This window comes from Heterocephalus glaber, unplaced genomic scaffold (genome assembly GCF_053883595.1).
Source record: "Heterocephalus glaber isolate CG9 unplaced genomic scaffold, H.glaber_assembly_v1.0 deba00000331, whole genome shotgun sequence".
Taxonomy (NCBI): Eukaryota; Metazoa; Chordata; class Mammalia; order Rodentia; family Bathyergidae; genus Heterocephalus; species Heterocephalus glaber.
In genome coordinates, this window is record NW_028258142.1 from 21,298,513 (window position 1) to 21,320,273 (window position 21,761).

The window sequence follows — 21,761 nt, forward strand, 5'->3', positions numbered from 1 at the left end:
AAAGCAATTGGGACTGTATTTTCACTTTGTATTCTACTTAACTCAGTTGAATTTTTATATCCAAGCATGCCTATATTGATATTTGAGTGTATTTATTAAAGAAAAATATATAGAAGAGCTGTGTGGCAATCGTACTTGCATAAGATCATATTTAGTAAATAAATTTTAACAATATGATAGAGTACTTTGGTACTTTTTTCATAATTACTTCTTGTTAAAATTTAAATGAAGCTAATCTTTAAGGGTATTTTTACTAAAAATTGGAGCAATAGGAAGTGGAATTTTAATCTATGAAGCATAGTGATAATAAAATTTTTGAGAATTTATTAAGAAACGTACCTTTCATCACATTTTACTTCAATTACATTATCAATCCCAATACCAAGAAGTGCTGCAGCTTTTTTCACTGAATAGTGACCCTTGAGCAAAAATTAAAAAGACATTATTTCTTGTACATTCATCACTTATACACTAGTGTATTTGGGGGTGTATAAGCATAGGTTTGAATGGGTTTATGGATATATCCATATGTAAATGCTTACTATCAATCTTAAGGAATGTTTTCAGACCTTCATTATGATTTTGATGAGTTGAAGATGATCTTAGCATCAATTTCTTAAAGATACTATCACAGACTTCTTCACATGCAGTGGGAAATAAAATACTCTAGCCCTCTGTATACACATGAAGACAGGTCACCTATAAATTGAACGGTAGTATCCTCCAGGCAAATCTTCTCCTGCTGCAGACAGGTCTAAATCCTGGATTACTTTTTTTTTTAAGAGTAAGACTTGAAGATATGCACTGATTCTTGCTTGATATTTAATTCTGATTCTGACATCAGTTTTGACTTTTTACCTTCTAGTTACCTACTCTTTGCTCGGATCATTCCGTGTCATATAAATAATACCAGTAATGCGGAAGTAATAGCAACTCAAAAAATTAAAATTGGCCTGGATAATTTTTAATTTCCATGAAAAGATCAGATATATGAGAGAAAAATATAGAAATTAAAAATTTAGCTGTTTTCTTTTCAATGGAGAATATGTAGTTTAAATAAAATATATAGTTCAAATAGAATATGTACTTTAAATAGGAAATGATTTTTTAAAATCTACACTATGAAATTTAAGATTATTTGCACACTTTATTTTAAAATGTTTTATATCAAATGATAGAAATTATAATTGTGAATGAGCATACTATACTAATTGCCATAGTAAATTTCATCGGGTATGTACCAGTGACTTCCAACTTGATAATATAAAAATAAATACTACCAATTTTAGTTTGGCAAAGGAAAGTCACTTCAAAAACTGAAACATTTCCCAAAAGTCGCTATGTTTCTGAATACTTTCAGGTATAATTCTAGTGAGACTACTATTATAGTTGAAGATCTTATATTTTGCGATGTTAGGAAAGAAGAAAGTCATCAGATTTATTCCAGACATGAATTGCTTTTATAAAAGTTTTGAAATTATACACAAAAGTGGAACATCAAAACTAAAGAATATTTCAGAGCATGTATTGTCAACATGGTATCACAGACATATGGCTGAGGACTTGATCCAAAAAAGTAAAATTTTCTTTTCAACTAATTCCATTGGTCCTATCTAGAAAGATAAAATATTAATTATATTTTTCTTGTCTTTCTTGAATGTTGAAGAGAATTATTAAATCTGTGATTTTTATAGCTTGTTTTTCTTGATAAAGTTATGCTGTATATATTTATAATCATGTTTTTATTGATAGTTCTTGACATGTTGAAATTAAATTTAGCCCTGAATTACTTCAATTGCTTATTTATAAAGTCAATATTTACTGGAAATTTTTTTGCTTCTCCAATATCAATATGTAAATCTAAACTCAGAGATTACTCAAACATATTTAATGTAAACCTGAAGCTAACATTGTTAGTCATTATTTTATTAGGTTACCTTGAAAGAGTCTCTAAATGTGGAAAACCTAATTTTGTTACTTACTTGTTCAGATACAAATAATGTAACGCAGGGAAGTGCAGTCATGCCTTTTGTTTTTACCTCTGGATATTGCTTATAACGAGCTACTAGTATACCATAGAGGTTTGATATACTCCCGCCTAGGAAAGAGAAGTAGTGCCTATTAATTTTTTTTTCTATTTTTTTACATTTTTAAAATAACTTTATTATCAAACACACACACATAAAAAAATTAAAACCATTCAAAGAAGAACAATGTGAGGGAGAAAAAACTACAATAATATTCGAATACAGTAGAACTCAACCAAAACAAAACTGAAAAGCACTTAAACATTTTTCCATATAACTTAAGAAAGCATCTCAAGCACCAATAAGACAACAGATGATGCAATTTGTTTCAGAAAGATCCCCAAAGCCAACACTGAACAAACAGTGGTCTGGAAAAAAACTCCAGTTAGCTAGCAGACTCCACATAAGCCAAGCTTCTCCCTAATTTAAATATCGATACAGTCGTATGACACGAGATGGAAACACAATCCGAGAAATATGTTATTAGGCCATTTCATCCGCGTGTATCCTTAATTACACTTTCAGTTTCTCACACTAGAGAAACTATTCGGTATTTACACATATGTGTTCTATTTATTTCACTTAAGAGGATGGCCTCAATATGCATCCATTTAGCTATAAATGTCTCTAGTTTTTCGTTCTTTATGGCTGAGTAGTTTTCCATTTTATTAAAAAAAAACACATCTCTATCCAGTTTCCAATTAATGGGCACTTGGGCTGTTTCCAAGGTTTCGCTATTACGAACTGTGCCTCTATAAACATGGGTGCACATATATCGCTGTGATATGATTCTTTTAATTCTTTTGGGAAGATACCCAGCAGGGGGATAGCTGAGTCGAATGGGACCTCTAAGCCTAGTTCTTTGAGGTATCTCCATACTGATTTCCACAGTGGTTGCACCAGTCTGCACTCCCACCAAAAATGGAGAAGGGTTCCTTTCTCCCCACACCCCCGCCAGCGTTTGTTATTGGATGATTTCTTAATAGCAGCCATTCTTTCTGAGGTGAGGTGGAATCTCAGTGTTGTTCTCATCAGCATCTCTTGAATAACCAGTGATGTTGAACATTTTTTCATATATTTATTTGCTGCTTTTACTTCTTTGTCTGAGAAATGTCTGTTCATTCCAGATACCCATTTTTAATTGGATCTTTGAATTTGGGGGATCTGATTTTTTTCAGTTCTTTATATATTCTAGATAGTAGTTCTTTGTCTGAGGTATAGTTGCTGAAAACTTTTTCCCACAATGTAGGTTGTCTGTTAGCTCTGTTGGTGGTTTCTCTTTCAGTGCAGAAGCTTTTTAATAAGACAAGATCCCAGTTGCTGATAAAAACCTTACAGAAAATTGGAATAGAAGGTCCTTATCTCAACTTGATTAAGGCTATCTATGAAAAACCAACAGCCAACATCATACTAAATGATCAAAAACTGAAAACTTTCACACTAAATTCAGGAACAAGACAAGGATGCCCATTATCACCACTGCTGTTTAATATTGTTCTCAAAACAGCCACAGCAATTAGAAAAGAGAAAGAAATAAAAGGAATAGAAATAGGAAAGGAATAAGTTAAACTGTCTTTATTTGCTGATGATATGATACTTTATACAGAAGACCCAAAATACTCTGCCAAAAGACTTCTAGACTTAATTGACAGATTCAGTAGAGTAGCTGGATATAAGGTCAACACTCAAAAAACAATAGCCTTTTTATATACAAATAATAGACTCACTGAGAGAGAAATTAGGGATACAATTCCTTTTACAATAGTTTCTAAAAAAATGAAATATCTAGGAGTCAATCTAACAAAGGAAGCAAAAGACCTCTACACTGAAAACTATAGCACTTTGAAAAAAGGAGATTGATGAGGATATAAGAAAATGGAAAGACATCCCTTGTTCCTGGATAGGAAGAACCAATATAGTGAAAATGGGCATACTACCAAAACTACTATATAGGTTTAATGCAATGTCGATTGAAATTCCAACAATATATTTCACAGAACTAGAGAAAACAACCCAAAAATTCACTTGGAACCAGAAGACACCTAGAATAGCAAAGGAAATTTTAGGCAACAGAGATATGGCTGGGGGTATTACAATCCCCAACTTGAAACTATACTACAAAGCTACTGTGATAAAAACAGCACAGCACTGGCAAAGAAACAGACCTGAGGATCAGTGGAATAGATTAGAAGTTGCAGAAAGGACTACAGATATGCTCAGCCACCTCATCTTTGGCAAAGGAGCCAACCATTCTCATTGGAGGAAAGATAGCCTAGTTAATAAATGGCGTTGGAAAAACTGGATTACAACCTGCCAAAGATTAAAACTAGACCCACACCTACCCATCACCATGCACTAAATTAAGATTGAAGTGGATTAAAGATTTAAATATTAAGACAGAAACATTAAATCTGCTGGAAGATAAGTTAGGTAGAACTCTTGAAGACATTGGTATAAGAAAAGATTTTATGAACAAAACCTCAGTGTCAAGGGAACTTGCACAAAGAATCAACAATTGGTGACTATTAATTTCAAAAAAGAAAAATGTTGATTGAAATCATAACTGTTTTAGAATTATCAGAAACTAAAGTGGTGTTAAATCACTGATGTTGTTTTAAAAATACACTCCTTTTATACTTTCAGTTTCTCACATGAGGATCAAAATGTATAATAGATAATGTGAAAAGTTCCAAAGGGGAATGGGAAGGGGAAGTGGGAAGGACATGGAAAAGGAAAGAAGGGAAAGGAAAAAATATGAGAAAAGGAAAAAATGTAAACAAAGTCTTTGTAAATAGGGAGGGTGAAGGGGTTGAAGGGAGGGCAGGGGAATAGGGAAAAAATAAGAACCAAGGTATATCATGTAAAGGTACAAATTCCCAATGATGAATGTCATCATATGGTATATCTAAAATGTACCAATAAACTTAATAAATGAAAAAAATACATCCCCTAGTAGATATTTAATTTAACATATAGGAATAATTTCTTGATTTTTCTTACCAGGTGAAAATATTCCATCTGCTTCTATTTCTCTCCAGCCAACAATTTCATGCATTTTCTTGAGAAGAATTGTCTCCATGATAGTAAATACTGGGGCTATTTCATATGTAAACCTATTATACACACATTAAAATTCAACAGTGAATTACATGAGAAAGGATTAATAAAATTATGTACTACACAAGATTATACACTATTTTGCTCTATAGTAGATTGGAAATGGCTACATTTTATATGGTCAAAATCACATCTTACATACCTAGAGTATATTATGTCTATAAAAATAATGTATTGTTTTAGAAGTAGGTGAAAATATCTTTCCTATCAAAAGGAATTTTTAAATCTACACTCTTTCCCTCAGCATATATTCAATACTATTAGGAAGAGAAAATACCCAGATATATATGATATATATATATTATATATCATATATATATATATTTTTTTAATGAGCAAATTAGAAAGACAGAAATCTAGAGCTACAGGTGATATTTTGTAAAACATGAAAGAAGTACAAAGAGCCTTTTGTAGAAATTTTTTGATAAATATTCTCTACTTTAAAATTGAGCTTTCAAAAAATATTTAAAAGGGCTAAGAAGTACTATATTTTCAGTAATAATATATGTGATGCTACAAAATGATACATGACGAGAACACAAGACCCATGGAAGGCAATTCAGAGAGGGATAAAAGGAGAATCTTTTCTTCTTCTTCTTCATTTTTTTTGAGGGTCTCTTCTAAGTTATACCATGACACTGAAGTTAACTCCTCAGAAAGAGGAAGCTGAGATGAAAAAGAAAACTACAAAGCTTTCCTCTATAAATACTAGGTGCAATAAACAATGAAAGATGTAAAATGAATTCTACAATGTCAAATAGTGGGTTAAGTTATTCTCAGAAGATAAAGTAGTAGGTAAGCAGGAAGCACAAATCTAAAGTTCTAGTATATGACGTAAAGACTAGAGTATAATACGTATTGCACTGAGGATTTTTGCTAAATGAGTAGATTACAGCTCTCATGCCATAGGAGTGAGTAAGGAAATGGAAAACTATGTAAGATATGCTGATATCATATATCAGATATATAAAATATTCAGAAAGCTTTCAGCTTGGTCTGTCTCTAAGGCCTTTGGACATTATGTAAGCCTGGATATTAGTGTGGTCACTATCACTTAGACACAGCCATGAGCCAACAGAGAATTGCCTCCTCACCCCCTATAGTCAGTGACCTCCATCCCAAAGTCTACCTTTTCCCCTGAGGCATGACAAGTTGGGGAATCTGCTGAGAGTTCCAAGAATGCCCCACCATTATATCTGGAGAAATGAATACTGCATCATACAATCTATTGGCCCTAGGAGAACTGGCTGAGAATAAATTCATTCCCTTTCCTTCCTACAGATGAACTTCCCGAGAGCAGTCATTTATGAGGGCTACTGCATCCCAGAGGATCGAGAATTCACTTGTGCTGATACTAAGTAGCAACCAGATCATAACATCCCCTCATGTAACTCACCTCATTTTCCACCAACCCCACTCCCCAGGAGGACAGATGCTAAAAGCATAGTAACATACAAGCTCTTGCCTATAGTTCTGGTCAGAGACTCGCTAAAAAAATTCACTGAGTATTAAGATTTTTAAACTAGGAATGTGATGCCTGCCTGTAATGCCAACTAATCTGAAAGATGAGGCAGGAGAATGGCAAATTTGAGGTCAGCCTGATAAAAATAACCTTTTTAAAGGGCTACAGATACAGCTCAGTGATAAAGCTCTTGCCTAGCATGAGGCAGGATTGAGGTTAAATCTCCAATATTGAGGAAAAAAAGCTGAGATTTTTAATTCTAAGAGAAACAGAGGCAAACCTTACATACTTCTATTTCAACAAGTCTTACTTCTGCCAGGGGGCGCTGTGTCAACAGCAATTTCCACTCAATTTGCGCTATTTTAGGTCCATGGACTAGGTATTTTTTTCAAACAAAAAGGTTCACTAAACTTTGCAGCATGTAGAGAGGTAGAATTAGAAATTGAATTTGACTTTTTTTACTTCCTTTTCACATGTCTTTCCACTCTCAAATTGTTAAAAAAAAAAAAAAAAAAAAGATATTCATCAACAAGCAAGGACACTTTTGTATTGGGGATCAAACTCAGGACCTTGAACTTGCGAGGCAGGCATGGTGCCACTGAGCTAAATCCCCAGTCAGTGAGGACACTATGAAGGTGAAAAATCATTCCTTAAATTCTTCATCTTTGCAACTTTACTTGTTTTCAGTTTCCCCACCTAAACTCAAGAATCTGTATTTTTTACACTGATACAAATTGTCACAAATAATGGAATTCTAGACAACAGACTATTATTATATATTAATTTTTACGTAATAATTTGTATAACAAAATACATAATGTTGTCTCAAAACATATCATTTTTAAAAGCAAAGTGTTGCTCTATGAGGATTAAATAAGGAACCACGATCAAGCAATAAAGTTAAAAATAGCAATAAACCAGGTAGGCCATTTTTATTTGCATTTCACATCTATAAAATGCTAATTACTACCATGAATTATGCATCATTAAAAGCTAAATGACAACTAAACAGTTAAACCAGTTTTTCCACTTGGAAAGCAGTCTCTTCTCATAAATGTTTAGTTCTTGGTTTTAAAGTTTAAATTTCTACCAGCTATTTCTTTCAATTAGTATTAAATTATATTACCATCTGACACAGAGTGGTCTTCTCAATTTTGTATCAGATCATTTTCCTATCCCTTTTAACCTTGAAAAATATTGCTCTAAAATTAACTTTACTTCAAAACACTACAGTAGTGTATCCAATTTCCTTATGGCCAAAAGATTTTGTTGGCAAAGGTCAATATTTTAAAAGAATTACATTGGAGTTGAACATAACTTTGCTTTGAAGGTTTACTTTCTTTGATATCCATAAAGAACAAGCTTCTAAGTAATATTCAGGCAGCTTCTCATTTGCATGTTTGTGTCTTAGACTTATTTGCACCCTGTGTTGTTTAGAGTAGTGTTGAATTGATTCCAGTTCTGGAACCTGACTTTCAATCTGCATACTAGTAACTCAAGATAGTCCCTGAGCTTTATCACCACCAGAGAATTCAGGTCATGGATGTTTCCAGAGAAAGAATGGAAAAGGACTGGACAGACCTCTATACCACACATAGAACATACAGCAGCTTCTTTGGACTTTTCCAAACAAAATGTAAATTTCACAATGTATGTCTTAACTGTGGCTTACTTGTATCTAACATCCTCACATTCCTTAGGGTCAGAAGGCTACTCACATGTTTGTATTTGCAGCAGCTGTCAGCCATTCCCCTGCAAGTCCAATCATATCGAGCCCACTGGAAAGCTGGTTAAAATAGCGAGGATGTCCTAGAAACAAAGACAAAATTGGAAATAGATCAACATTGGAGTATAAAGATAAAAACAGTTGACTTTAACAGCAGTTTTTCAGTTAACAGATATGTATGGATCAGCACGCTTAAAATAATTATGCCATTCAATAAAGCATTTTTGATCAACAATCATACACAGGGACAGAGCTAAGTAGAGGGAATACAAGATGGGCATGATCACTAATATGTAGGTTTTACAACTAGTAAAGTAGTAGTTTACTAGTTTTAAGACTAGTAGCAAGAGATATTAAACAAGTAATGACACAAATGTATTTCATTATGATTGCAGAGTGCTACAAAGCACAGAGGTGTTATAGAATCATTTCTAAATGATCAAAGGCAGTTGGGGAAGTGGACAGAGTCAATCTACAAGAAAAGCTTTTTGAAGGAACTAGGGTTTTAACTACTAGGTTTTAAATACTAAATCCTTTTCATAATCCTTTTCATAATTATTTGTGTTTATTAAGCTGAATATAAATTATTTCTTTTGACAACTAATGCTTAATATTTTTAACCATCTATACTAAATTTAATTTACATTAATCTCCCCTTCCTTAGGGGAGATGTTCTTTGAACTTCTTCTACAATAAATTTTACAGAGAAATTGCATCATAACTGTTTGAAAACCCCTTTCTTTTTTCTTCTTTTATTCTCTTTTTCAACACAGCCTTTTTCTGGAATAGCACTCGCATGATCCCTCAACAAGTAGGTGCTCAATAAATATGTGTTAACGGGATGGAATGGAATATCTGAAAATTGTGGGCTATTTTAGTGAAATGTTTCTTATTTTTATTTACTTTTTACTTTCCTTGAATCTTTTTTTCCCCTCTGCATTAACGATATGCAGAAATGGAGATAGAAATGTATGTGGGGGCGGGGCTGTGGCTTCAGTCTACATTTACAATGCTACATAAGAAAAAGAAGAGAATTTTTTCTTCTTTTCTTTTTTTCCCCCTCTCTTTTTCCTATTGTCTGACTTTTGTTTCAGCATATAAGGCATGGTAGATCAGTTTTTTCTGAAGATAAAATACCTGTGATGTTTAAAGTGCTTCATCTAAAAAATAAGCTATTATAACAGAATCCATATTATTTTATGTCCACTAAATATAAGACATAATACATAAATAATGTCTAATTACTAATACGATACACAAAATATTTGCTAAGACCACGTATCAAGATCTGAAGAGGCACAAGAAGAGGTAATATATTTTGCCCAATTTGTTTGTCTCTTTCCAGTGACAATGTTTGCTCCAATATACCATTAGTACATATTTAAGATTTTAAAAGCAGGGGTTTATAAAGCCTATTCAAGCAGATTGCTCCTGGAAATACCATCATTTTGCATGTTTAATAATCAAGTTACAATAATATTATTTAATCAGAAAATATACTTTCTAAAATACAGTATAGGCTATATATCCATGTCTACTTATCTGATAAAGATAGTCGAATGAGCATCAATAATTAAATATTATAAAATAAAATCTGTTAATGAAATAATGATAAATAAAATTCATACATTTAGTTGTCATTGGGATGTAATTTCCAAACTAAAATCATTTTATTTACTTTCCTTTGTTAATTAAAAAACAATTTCTATATAATAATAGTAATTAGGTAATAAACTCAACAGATGTCTTAAATAAGAACAAAAATATGATATTTTATAATACAAATAAGAACTCAAGGCCATTGGATCATTCTACACTTCAGGAACATCAATTTCAAAAACAATCACCTGTTTTAACACTGTATTTTAAGGTGTCTGTGCAATCCACGAGTAACTGCTCCAGAGATTTAGGGTGGTCAGACAGCTCTAAATTAAACCCTTCCAAACCTTCAAGGAGCTGATGAGGATGATGAAAGTCCAATATTTTACTCTTAACATCAAAAGATTTTTTGATGTAATGCAGAAGAATATTTACCACTTGTAGGAGAAAGGATTTTGTTAAATTTTTACCATCCTCAGAGGGCAACAAATCTAAAGGAAGGAAAAAAAGATAAACAGCATAGTCAGTAAAAAGAGTGGCTGGGAAAGTCCCCAAGAGATAGAGTTTCATCAATGGAAACAGGGTATTAAAAGGAGATACCAAGTGGCAAGCAAAGTAATACAACTAAATCCTACTAATAATCTTCCTTCACTGTCCCAGTTGACACCCAGATCGATCACTTTAGATTAATGTCATTGGAGCAAATGACCCTTCAAGATTACCTAGGGAAGGAATTTATTTGATGTTCTTGCCAGAAAAGGATCTAGTCATTCTACTTTTAAAAGTAAGTTAAAGATCTTAAAGGAAAATATACTTTAGTTGCTTCAGTGCATACATAGATCACATGGAATTTATTTATTAAAGAGAATAAAGGAATTACATTTCTTAATCATATCCATACCTGAAGCATAAACATTTGATAAATTAGTCATTAAATTCTCTGTATGAGCATCTTCTTTCACATCATTCTCAGTTGACTGAAAATTATGAAAAGATTTTTTCTTCTGTTCTTTGTCTAAGTTTAAAAAAGCAATAATTTGTGACTATCAAAATGTAGTGATGTTATTTACCATTTTTATCTGTTATCAAATATAGTTCTCTAAGAAATTATAGTAATTCCAACTCTTGTTTCCATTCTCATGCTGTTCAGGAGGACACATATAATTTGGAGAGAAACTAATTCTACAGAAATAATATAAACAACAAATGATACATCTCTGGTTATTATTTTCATAAGTTTAGTGTACAGGTTTAGGAGTATTAATTTAAAATATCATGTTAACTGTAACTAACAATATCTACTACTTTAGATCTTTCTATTAAATTTATTTATAACACTGCTATGCATTAAGTGCCTTAAGTATATGGTACACATTTGAAATCTCACAATAGTCTTATAAGAATATTTTTCCTTATGTAGATAAGAAAAAAGATAAAGAAGTTAAGTAACAGTAATAACCAACTGGGTTTTTTTTAGCATTTACTATACCCTGAGCACTGTTCACATATATTATCCTGTTTGATCTCCACAACACAAGTCAGGATATAGATAATATGCTTATTAACAAAAATAACATTACATGTTGTATCTTGGACTTACAGACAGATCTGTTTAAATACAAATACTATTAAGGTATCCTCTTTAAAAATTAATGTTTAAAATTAAGGAGTCCTGAAATCGTCTTCAATAAAAATATTGAGCCAAAAATCCGATCAAGCAAGCAAGACATTCATAAGTATCTTTTGATGCTCTGAGAAACTTGGGGGAGGGGGGGCAAAAGAAATTGCAAAATATAGTTCATAAAATCAAATAAATTATGCATAGAATTGTAAAAAATATGAAGGAACCTGAAAATGATTTATGGCTTAATTTTGTAGTTTCAGTTTTATGTTAGTAGTTTGTGGTTACTTGCTTTCAGTCTTGATGGATTTTTCTTAAATTGAAACAAATTCCTTGCCTTTTCAGAAATTTCATCTATTAGGACTGTAGCAAGATTAGTTCAATTTTTAAGCACTGATATAATGTTTAATTGTTTTAAATGTTTATGTGTGAAAGATGAAAATATTCTCTGCTATCCTTTTTATAATCAACAAAATTATTGGTATTTAAGGAATTCATGCATAATCAAAGATTACAAATTACGGTAGTGTGGACTAACTTATACACTATGCATTGTACTTAAATTACGATATTGCACATTGACTCCAGTAGACGTAAATTAGCTTATTTCATCATATAACTTTTAGAGGAAATTTGAAAGTTTCACAGCTATAAAAACTAAAATAAACTCTAAAGTGAATGAAGTTTTAGGAGTATCACTTCATTTAAATAATCATAGAAACAAAATTACAAGAAAAAGTTAAATTTTTAAAACCCTAAACATGAAGATGTATTACAGAAAGCATAAAAATAAATTGTGTAGAAGTCAACATATTTTATATACTAGCATAAGAATTATATACTCTATTACTAGTTTAACTACAAGTTGAATTTATAATTAAAACTATGTTATATTTATATTTGTTAACAAAATAGCTGTTTTAAGTTTACAAGTAAGACTGCTGATATTTGTCATATTTTATTATTAATAGCAATATAAAATAAATAAGACTGTTATTTGACAGTCTGCAGTTCTTAGTAATTAGCAAAATTCCCCTCAAACTTCTTATAAATATTTATTCCCTCAGTTAATAATAATTCCCATTTCTTTTCACAAAGTTTCAACTTACTTGCCAGGCTGTACCCATACCCTTTAAAATCCATATGCTATGAAAAAGAAAAATTTCTACTTTAAAAGAAAACTTGGAGCCAGAGAAGTGTTTTCATACACTTGATAATTAGAGATGTATGACTGCCACAATTTATAGTACAGTCTCCTTTCAAGTCTTTTCTTTGATGGCATGGAAATTTACAAATAATTGGAGGATTTCTTTATTTGAAAAATGGGTGGACACAATGCTTTTGTTTGTTTGGAGAATCAACAGAGAGAGTTATAATGAGTTTGTCTTTAACCATCACTTGCTTTAGTGTTTCTTAAAAGTATGATTTAATGTTTAAAATGTATAGGTTTAAACTTCTTGATTATAATTTTTATATTCAAGGTGAAGGGTTAGGTATTCTAAAGCAGAAATGGAAAAATGGGTGCATGTATTAACAATATAATTTACATCCTTGTAACACAGGAGTTACTTTTTGCATTTACATTAAAAACCCTAAAATGTAAAATAATAGAAGAATACATTATGATGAGTAACTGTGAACCCCATTTCCAGATAGATATTTTAATAAAAACATATCAATGCTTAAGTTATGTTTTGGAGTTTCCAATTCTCAGGTAAAGTGCAGGTCAACATTATCCTTAAACTAGGTTTAAGTTTGTTAACAAAATGCTTAACAAAAGATTGATGATTCACATAACAAAAGCATCTGGAAACACATTAGTTACATTAGGTGCAATTTATAAGCAAATTAAACATTTCTTAATTTACTCAGTGTTATGGCTTGTGTTTAGATGTCCCCTCAAGTCTCATATGGATGAGGTGTGACTTTCTTTTCCACAGGTGGCTGAATCGGGAGTGCATAATGCTGGGATTAAGCGCATGTGATTACTAAACCCTACACGAGTGATTGCTTTGGCAGCGTGGTAATCCCGGTAGTCTGGATGGGATCAAAGGGCAGAAAGGCACTGTTAAGGTCTCTTGTTGCTACCTTCTGGCTCCATGAACTGTCTCTCCTCTACAATTCCCCTCTGGCCTGTGTCACTCTGTCTTTGAGCCAGCCTATTCTGGACTGAAACGTCTGTGAACTGTAAGCCAAATAAACATTTGCCCCTTTAACTTTGGGTGTCAGGTATTTTGTCTTAGCAATGAGAGAAAAGTAACCAACACATTCAAATAACAGAAAACTATTGTGGATTGTCAAAGACACTGATAATTTCTACCCTAATTTTGCCCAGCTATTGCAACTCCTTTTTCATAAAGGCATTCTCTAGAGTCTCTGACAAACACAAACAAAATACATGCTTGGTGTTTTGAGACCACTTCCTCCTTTCTTTACCTCATTGTTCTCAGTGGTGCTGATCTATGATTATGAAAGTAGCATAATAGTATGAAAATCGGGAAGAAAATTGTCAAGGAGTCTATAGCTATTTTGTCCCTCCAACAGTCAGCAAAGCTTCAGTATTCTAACAGAGTTACTATGTCTGCTAAGGTAGATCATCCTATGATCTTTATTTAGAAGAGAGGCTCTGCTCCTCATGGCTTCTGAACACCTGCTCCTCTTGGTTAACAAGCCCACCCATGTTCCTCTATTGTATGTATTGTCTGTAAGTTAATCCTCATTCTTCAGCTCTGAGAAGACCCCACCATAAAAAATTCCCTATCTCCCCTTCCTCATCCTGGTCCATCCCATACAAGGTAACCACCAGTGCTCTATGTTCCATAGGACTTAATTCCAATTCTGAGGACTCAGATCTTGAATCATAAAGCACAGTCTAGCTTTTATTTCACTTCCTTCCCTTCATGCTTTACCTCTTGACCACTCAATCCTTATTTAGAGACATGATGAGCATGAAACTGACACACTCAAGGCCCAAGGGAAAATTATTTTTACTTTTATTTTAGTCTATTTTTATACATTTGTAAAACACATAAATTGAGCTTAAAAAATCATTCAAAAAAATTTTTGGCATAGCATATAACAGAATTCTTTTAGCCTATATTGGATGAGACTGAAAAGAAAGAAAACAGGAGACCTTCCTCTTGGGATTGATAATAATTGTACTAAGTTTATAACATTCTCTCATTGGACCCTTAATCTCTTTTACAATGTTAGAATATTTTTCATATGTTAACCTATCAGAGAAGTTTTATGAATCAAGTATTAATACTGTCTTATTCTGTATCATGTCCCCCTCTACCTCAGTTGCCCTGTAAATTCAGTGGGCATTGTAATAAAATCTACTCATGGATTTGTGCTATCAAAAGAGATAGTTCCTCTAAAGCACCTATAGTGATATTTTAATCATTCTATTCTCTGACAAAAATGACCCTCAAAAAAAAGCTAAAACAAGCAAAAATCAGTTTTGAAAGTGTCACCATCTTGATCATTTAATGACTTCTTATTTACTACCCAGTTACTTCTTCAGGTTGACCTTTTACTTGCTTTACCTCCTAATACTCATCTACAGAACAGTTCTGCATCTCAGAAGGAGGTTCACTCAACTTCTCATACACTTTACCTTTTTTTACTTCCTTGTACCACATTTCATGCAATCTCATCTGCTTTAAATGTGTTTTCCTTCTTTTTTCTAATCTAAAGCCCATTCATCACACATTCACTAAGAACTTATTCTGTGCCACTCTCCTGAATTAGATTTGCTTTAACTCATTTAATTCCCCCTATATTCTTAAAAGATACAGTTTTTACTTTTTTTATTTTACAGATGAAGGTGCAAGTGGTCCTACCTATTTTGCCAGAGATCACACAGCTAATAAATAGTAGTTCTAGGAGTCAGTTCTAACCAGTAGGTGCTAGACTCCACTCTCTTCACCACTACCATGACTTCTGTCTTCCAGGGTGCAAGCCACATTTTAATAATCCCATAAATAGTTCCTTAATGTTTACCACTGTGCGGAACTTAATTTTTTGTGGGGGGGGTGGTTTTTTGTTTTATTGAAATGAGGCTTCTCACTGAAGTTCAGGCTGGTCCTGAACTCACTATGTAACCCAGGCTGGACTTGAACTCACAGCAATCCTCCTGCCTCAGCCTCCTGAGTGTTAGGATTACAGGTATGCACCACCATATCCAACTATACTAAACGTATATTTATTTTCTTCTGAATTATTACACCAAATATTTGTCAATTTTTGAATAGTTTATTTGCAGTCTACTGCATTATTAGAAGTTCTGCCTTTAGGTCAAAGGGAAGGTATAAAAGATACATTTAATATTGAACTTGAGGAAATGCAACAACAAAAAAGAAAGTAAAAGAAAAAAGTCATATGTTAATCATGTGAAAGGTGCTACATTTATAATAAAATCACAATCATAGCTTCTAGAATAGACGTGGGACAGGATGATGAAGGAAGCAGTCACCAACATCCTCAGAACGCATCTAGCAGCAAACCAAATGTGTTCTGCAAGGCCATCTGAGGCTCCTTGAAGAGCCTGATCTTGAGCTGAAATGTGAGCAAGTAGCTTTATGTAGGTATGAGAAAAGAGAAATATATTCACTGAAGAACCAAACAAGTACAGAAAGTCTTCAGATACCAACTGAGCAGATAAAAAAAAGCCAGACTTTGGGACATTCCCAAAATACAACGGTGAAAAATTATTCTGGAGAATGGGAATGGCACATGAGTGTGTTTGGCAGTCATCTTTAGAACAAGAGAAACACAAAGAAGGTTTGAACTGTAGAATAATATGACTGTGGTTTCCTTATGGTTGTGGAAACTATAGTGAAGGGAAAGTACTGTCTTTGTAAAACTTTGTGCAAAATATCTTTATTATCTTCAAGATCAATAAGGATTGTAGAGATAGGGACATATGGCAACCGGCAAAATGAATTCCCAGTTAAATGCATGAAATTAAATTATGGGATGGTACTATAAAAATACATAAAAATAATATAGAATTAGATGATTAAATGAGTTTTATTCAGTTTGTAGATATAAGGAAAATAACTTATAGGCATCAAGACTTTAGTATATGGCAGATTCCAATCTAAATCATTGATGGATTAAAGTGTTAAACCCTTTTAATCCTCCCAATAACTATATGAAGTAGATAATTGGTTAAAATAGTGTGCGGCTATTTTACCAGTTACCAAACAGTAACTTAAGACAATTAAAAAATTAATTTCTCCACTACACAGAAGTCTGACCTGATACTGTATATGACAAAGGGCTATCACACTATTCTGCTCCATGAGGTCATCCAAAGACTTGGGTTTCTTCTATCCTGTGACTCTGCTATTTGATATGTCAGTGCTCTCTAATAAAACTATATGTGAACCATTCTTGCACTTTTAAATTTTTTTTAATAACATTTTAAAAGTAAAATGAAATAGGTAAAATTAACCTATATAGTATATTGAATTTAACCTAATATACCCCAAGTATTATCGGCTTAACTATGTGTTGCATTTAAGTTAGGATGCTAAATTTCATTAGAAATATATAGTCCATATTTAAATTTAAGAAAATGTTTTGTTGAAAAAAGTTGATGCATGATTCAAATAGATTTAAAAGTTTTCTAAAAACTACATTGAGGATCAGTTTTTAGTTTGAACTATCATTTAAAGGATGCATTGAATTTCAACAATGTGTTGTTATTCAACATAAAAATGTGACTACAATTGTTATATAATATTTTGTTATTTTTACTTTAGCTGTTTTGGTACTCTGGCTCTTAGAGTATATGAACTTTGAAGATAGGAAAAAATATCATTTGATTTCTTATACATTTCATGGTATCTAACAGTCAATTCTTTACACATCAACCTGGTGATTTGTTACACTGTAAAATCCAAAGAACTAAGTTATTCCTTTCAGTGAGGTCATATTTGTTAGACTTTCTTTTCACATACTTTCTGATTATTTGGATTCAAATAGAAGACAAACATGCACATGGAATAAATAACTAAAGCTTTGAAACATAAAGCTAGGTTAACTGAATAAACACCCAGAAGACATATTGATATGTTTGCTTTGTGAGATTTGACTTCAACTGTTTTAATAAGTCGATGATCTCATAAGGGAGAATTTCTTTTCATCTTTCAGAAATTGTTTTTAACAATACCATGAAGGAGGGCATGCTAAATACACAAAGAACAGAGGAAATAATTGGAGCTTTGTGGGAATACCTGGTCTTCACATGCATGTGATTCATCTTTCATTTCATTTAAATTTTCCACTGGCATTTTGAATCTTTTTGTTCATCCATATTGAAAGGAGAAAAGATCACAACCATATAGTGTAATGAAAAATTTATTGTTCTTTGTGGTTTGGGGAAAATGAATACATGATATCTTTATTTTGTTAGCTTGATTTGTAGGTTTGAAAAAAGTTTTGTTTAGTTTTGTTTTGTTCTTTGTAAATCACCATTCACATTATTTAGATATATAACTCAAACCAAATATCTACAGAAACTATTTTCCACAAACCTTAGAAAATTTCCTCTATGAAGTAGATCTAACAACTGTCAGATGAAAATTTGACCCCAGACCAGAAATCAGATCTTCCAAACAAACTCTTCATTTTGCTAAAACAACATGAAATACTAACTATTCTATCCCACTGAATGACTTTTTAATTAGACTCTAAGCATTCATGTCCATATTTTAATTGTCTCAGGACACATGATTCTAACTTGGACATAAAATATTAATATAAAAACAATATTGATTCTTAAATTTCAGGGTTAATGATTTCAACTCCCTAGGTTTATTGATGCTTTTTGATATGACTTTCTACATAGAAGGAATTAAACTCCCATTTATATCTCTATATTCTTTTGGTAATATTTTTTCTTTCTCAAAAATCCTCAAGTTTGGGCACCATCACACAGAGGGCCAGGACAGCCCCTGCCACCCCAGCACAATCCTGCAGGCCCTATTAGAAGTCCAACTGCAGGCAGGGCCAGGGACATAAAGGCCATTGTTATGAGCCCCAGAAGATAGAACAGAAGTTAACAACAGAGAGAGGACCTCTCTGAGGCTCCTGCATGGAAACTGAATCCCATTGGGAAAGTGAAAAAAAAAATCTCTGCAATAAAGGTGCACTGGACTACCTTGGTTGGTAAGTTGGTGGGATCAGCACCTCCCATCAGAAACTAGACTCGCTTTGGGGGAAGGGTAGCTGGAAACTGCAGTAGAATCTTGCGGAGTTCAAGCCTACAGGAGGTCAAGGAACTCAACTAGGGCCTTTTAGACAGAAATCAACCTGAATCTCAGTGGACTATGGCTGGTTTTTCTGAGACTAATTGACTTAGATTTGCATACTGCTGCCCATGCTGTCTACCATGACAGCAGAGACATTCCTTGAAGGAGGACTTTTTTAAAAAAATTATCTTTCTCTCTCTCTCTCCTTTCTTGTTCTGCGTTTCTCTCCCTGTTTGTTCCTGTTCCTGGCCTATTTCAGATTTTTTTCTCCCTTTTCTTCTCTTTATTGCAATATTTTTATAGAAAAGTGAACAGTTTCTAGCTTTCCTATTACTATTAGTTTGTTCTGTACTTGTGTTTGTTCCTTCACTCTGTCTTTTCCTCTTGTCTCCAACAGTTTCCCAAAGGTAGCATGATCTTCCTGCAACCTCTAGCCTCATCTATAACCTTCCCCTCTCCTTCTATCTCCCTATCCCTCCTTCCCAACTCCTTCTAAGTCCTCATCCTGAAGGGTAAATTTGCTATATTGAAGGGTTTATTTACTAAAAACATATTTTGGGCTGGTCCTTGATTTTGATCTAACTCATGCAGTTAAAGGTGACACATTAATAGCTACCACAAATTGGCATTTTATAAGCTGTGTTTGATGCTATTGTTGATGCTGATTGTATCACTTAGGCTAAGGTATTGTGATTGATCTAATCAGTTTTCCTTCCTGATATACTGAAAACAAGATTTCCTAAGAGTCATTAGAGACTCAAAACCTAAAGATCAGCTATACCTGGAAGACACCTCTGAGAAGCAATCATTCCATAAGGGTTCTAAATACAAGCAACAAAGATATTCTCAATAAACAGCACTGAAGTATTAACCCAGGAATTAAACAACAAATGGCACCAACGACAAAAATAGAAACGAGAAGACACCTAAACAAGGAGCAAACCCAGACTTCTACCTCATGAAAGGTAAATTTTGGGGGCAGCGAGGTGGAAAAATCTGATAATCAACCACCTGGATGCACAGGAAGTAACAAAACAGATGAACTAGGCTCTAGAAAAATTCAAAACAGAAATAATTTCCAGCTAACTACAGAGATGGTTGCCAAAATGAAAGACATGATTAGAGACTTTTAAACAGAGACAGATAAAAAAATAGATGAGATCATGACCATGATGGAAGCTATGGATTCCCACCATAGGACAGAAATGAAATCCATGAAACAGATTAAAACAGATATCCAAGAGATCAAAAATTCTATTGAAAGTATTTGCAGCAGACTGAGCCAATCTGAAGACAGAATATCTGATATAGAGAGACAGGATTGTAGTTAGTGATCATGAGAATTGATCTTGAAAATTGTATGGGACCATGAGAAATCCATCAAGCAGCTCCTTGATGACACAAAGAAGAATAATATAAGACTAATAGGAGTCCACGAAAATACAGGAGAAAGTACAAATGACATAAAAAAAAAAAAACTGTTTGCAGAATTAATGACAGAAAATTTCCCAAACAGAGGAAAAGAATTGGGCATACAGATAAGTGAGGCATATAGAACTCCAACTAGCCATAATCTAAGAAAATCTACACCTAGACATACAATAGTTAAGATCCTGGAAACCCAACAGAAGAATAAAATACTACAAACAGAGAAAAGAAACAAATCACATACAAAGGAAAGTCCATCAGAATCATGGCAGACTTTCAACACAAACCCTCAAGTCAATGAGAGCCTGGAGTAAAGTATTTCAAGGCCTAAAAGAAAACAGCCTCCAACCTATATTGATGCATACTGCAAAACTAATAGGAGTTGATGGGGAAATAAGATACTTCCATGACAAAGGAAGCCTGAGAAATTTCATGAACACCAAACCATCACTCTAAATAATTCTAAACTATATCCTAGAAAATCACAATGAGGATCACAACTTCATGAGGAATACAGAATACAGAGGATCATCAAGAAGATCATACACCCTGACCAAGTTGGATTCATTCCAGGGATGCAAAAATAGTTCAATGTGGGAGATTGTAGAATTCAGCATCTTGTTGTAAGAATGGATCACAAGAAGTTTGTTAACTAAGAAAATTAAGTCGTTTCTGGGAAATTACACAAGTCTGTTTGTTAAAAGAATGTCAGAAAACTTTAAGAGACCTTGTGAAAGTTTCATGGGAGAAAAACAGGTTTCCCTAGTTTTCTTATTTACCATTTCCTGGGATCAGAGGACCATGACCCAATGACTCTACAGGTGGTAAGAGAGCTATGACTCACTATGCACATCTGTGATATTTGTGGTGGGCTGGTGGGCTTGATTTTGGCTAAAGTCAACCTGCTCTCTTGGTACCATCTGATAAGAAGAGGGCTGTGGTGTGCTCTTTGATGTACAGGATTGGTGAACAGAAACAGGGGACTTGTGAATTTGCCTGTAGCTTTTATGAGTCACTTAAAGTCATTTGTCACCAGAGGTTAAAATCAGAAAGACGATAGCCAGAATAACTAAGCTGCTTTCCTACATGTATAAAAGCCTTGCTTCTTTCCTTTGTGATTGTCAAATGGTGCCAGAGGAATTAAACTGCTGTTTGTTCCCCAGGCTGTCTCCTCTTCTTTCTTTAAAAGTCAGTGCTTTCTGGGGTCTCAGATCTCCTTCTAGAGAGACCATTAACAGTTCAACATATGTAAATCAATAAATGTAATACACTATATTAACAAAGTCAAGGACAAAAACCATGTGCTCATCTTAATAGTTGCAGAAAAAGTGTTCAACAAAATCCAACACCCATTCATGATGAAAACCCTACAGAAAATTGGAATAGAGGGCCTATATCTGAACCTGATAAAGGCTATGTATGAAAATCCAAGAGCCAGCATCATACTAAATGGGCAAAAATTGAAATCTTTCATGCTAAAATCAAGAACAAGAGAGTTCAGCCACTGAGTGGGATTCCC

General features: G+C 33.3%; 1 protein-coding gene across 1 annotated transcript in view; it reads right to left on the minus strand.

Moving 5' to 3' along the window:
• Positions 1–21,761, minus strand: part of LOC101716322 (glutamate decarboxylase 1-like) — a 166,565-nt gene that overhangs the window by 11,077 nt on the left and 133,727 nt on the right. Inside the window, exons 5-10 of the mRNA XM_087190738.1 lie at positions 10,833–10,908; positions 10,180–10,422; positions 8,325–8,415; positions 5,028–5,140; positions 1,983–2,098; positions 340–419 (exon numbers count right to left, since the gene is read on the minus strand). Of these exons, the coding sequence (XP_087046864.1) occupies positions 340–419; positions 1,983–2,098; positions 5,028–5,140; positions 8,325–8,415; positions 10,180–10,422; positions 10,833–10,908 (719 nt within the window). The remainder of the gene's footprint in view (positions 1–339; positions 420–1,982; positions 2,099–5,027; positions 5,141–8,324; positions 8,416–10,179; positions 10,423–10,832; positions 10,909–21,761) is intronic.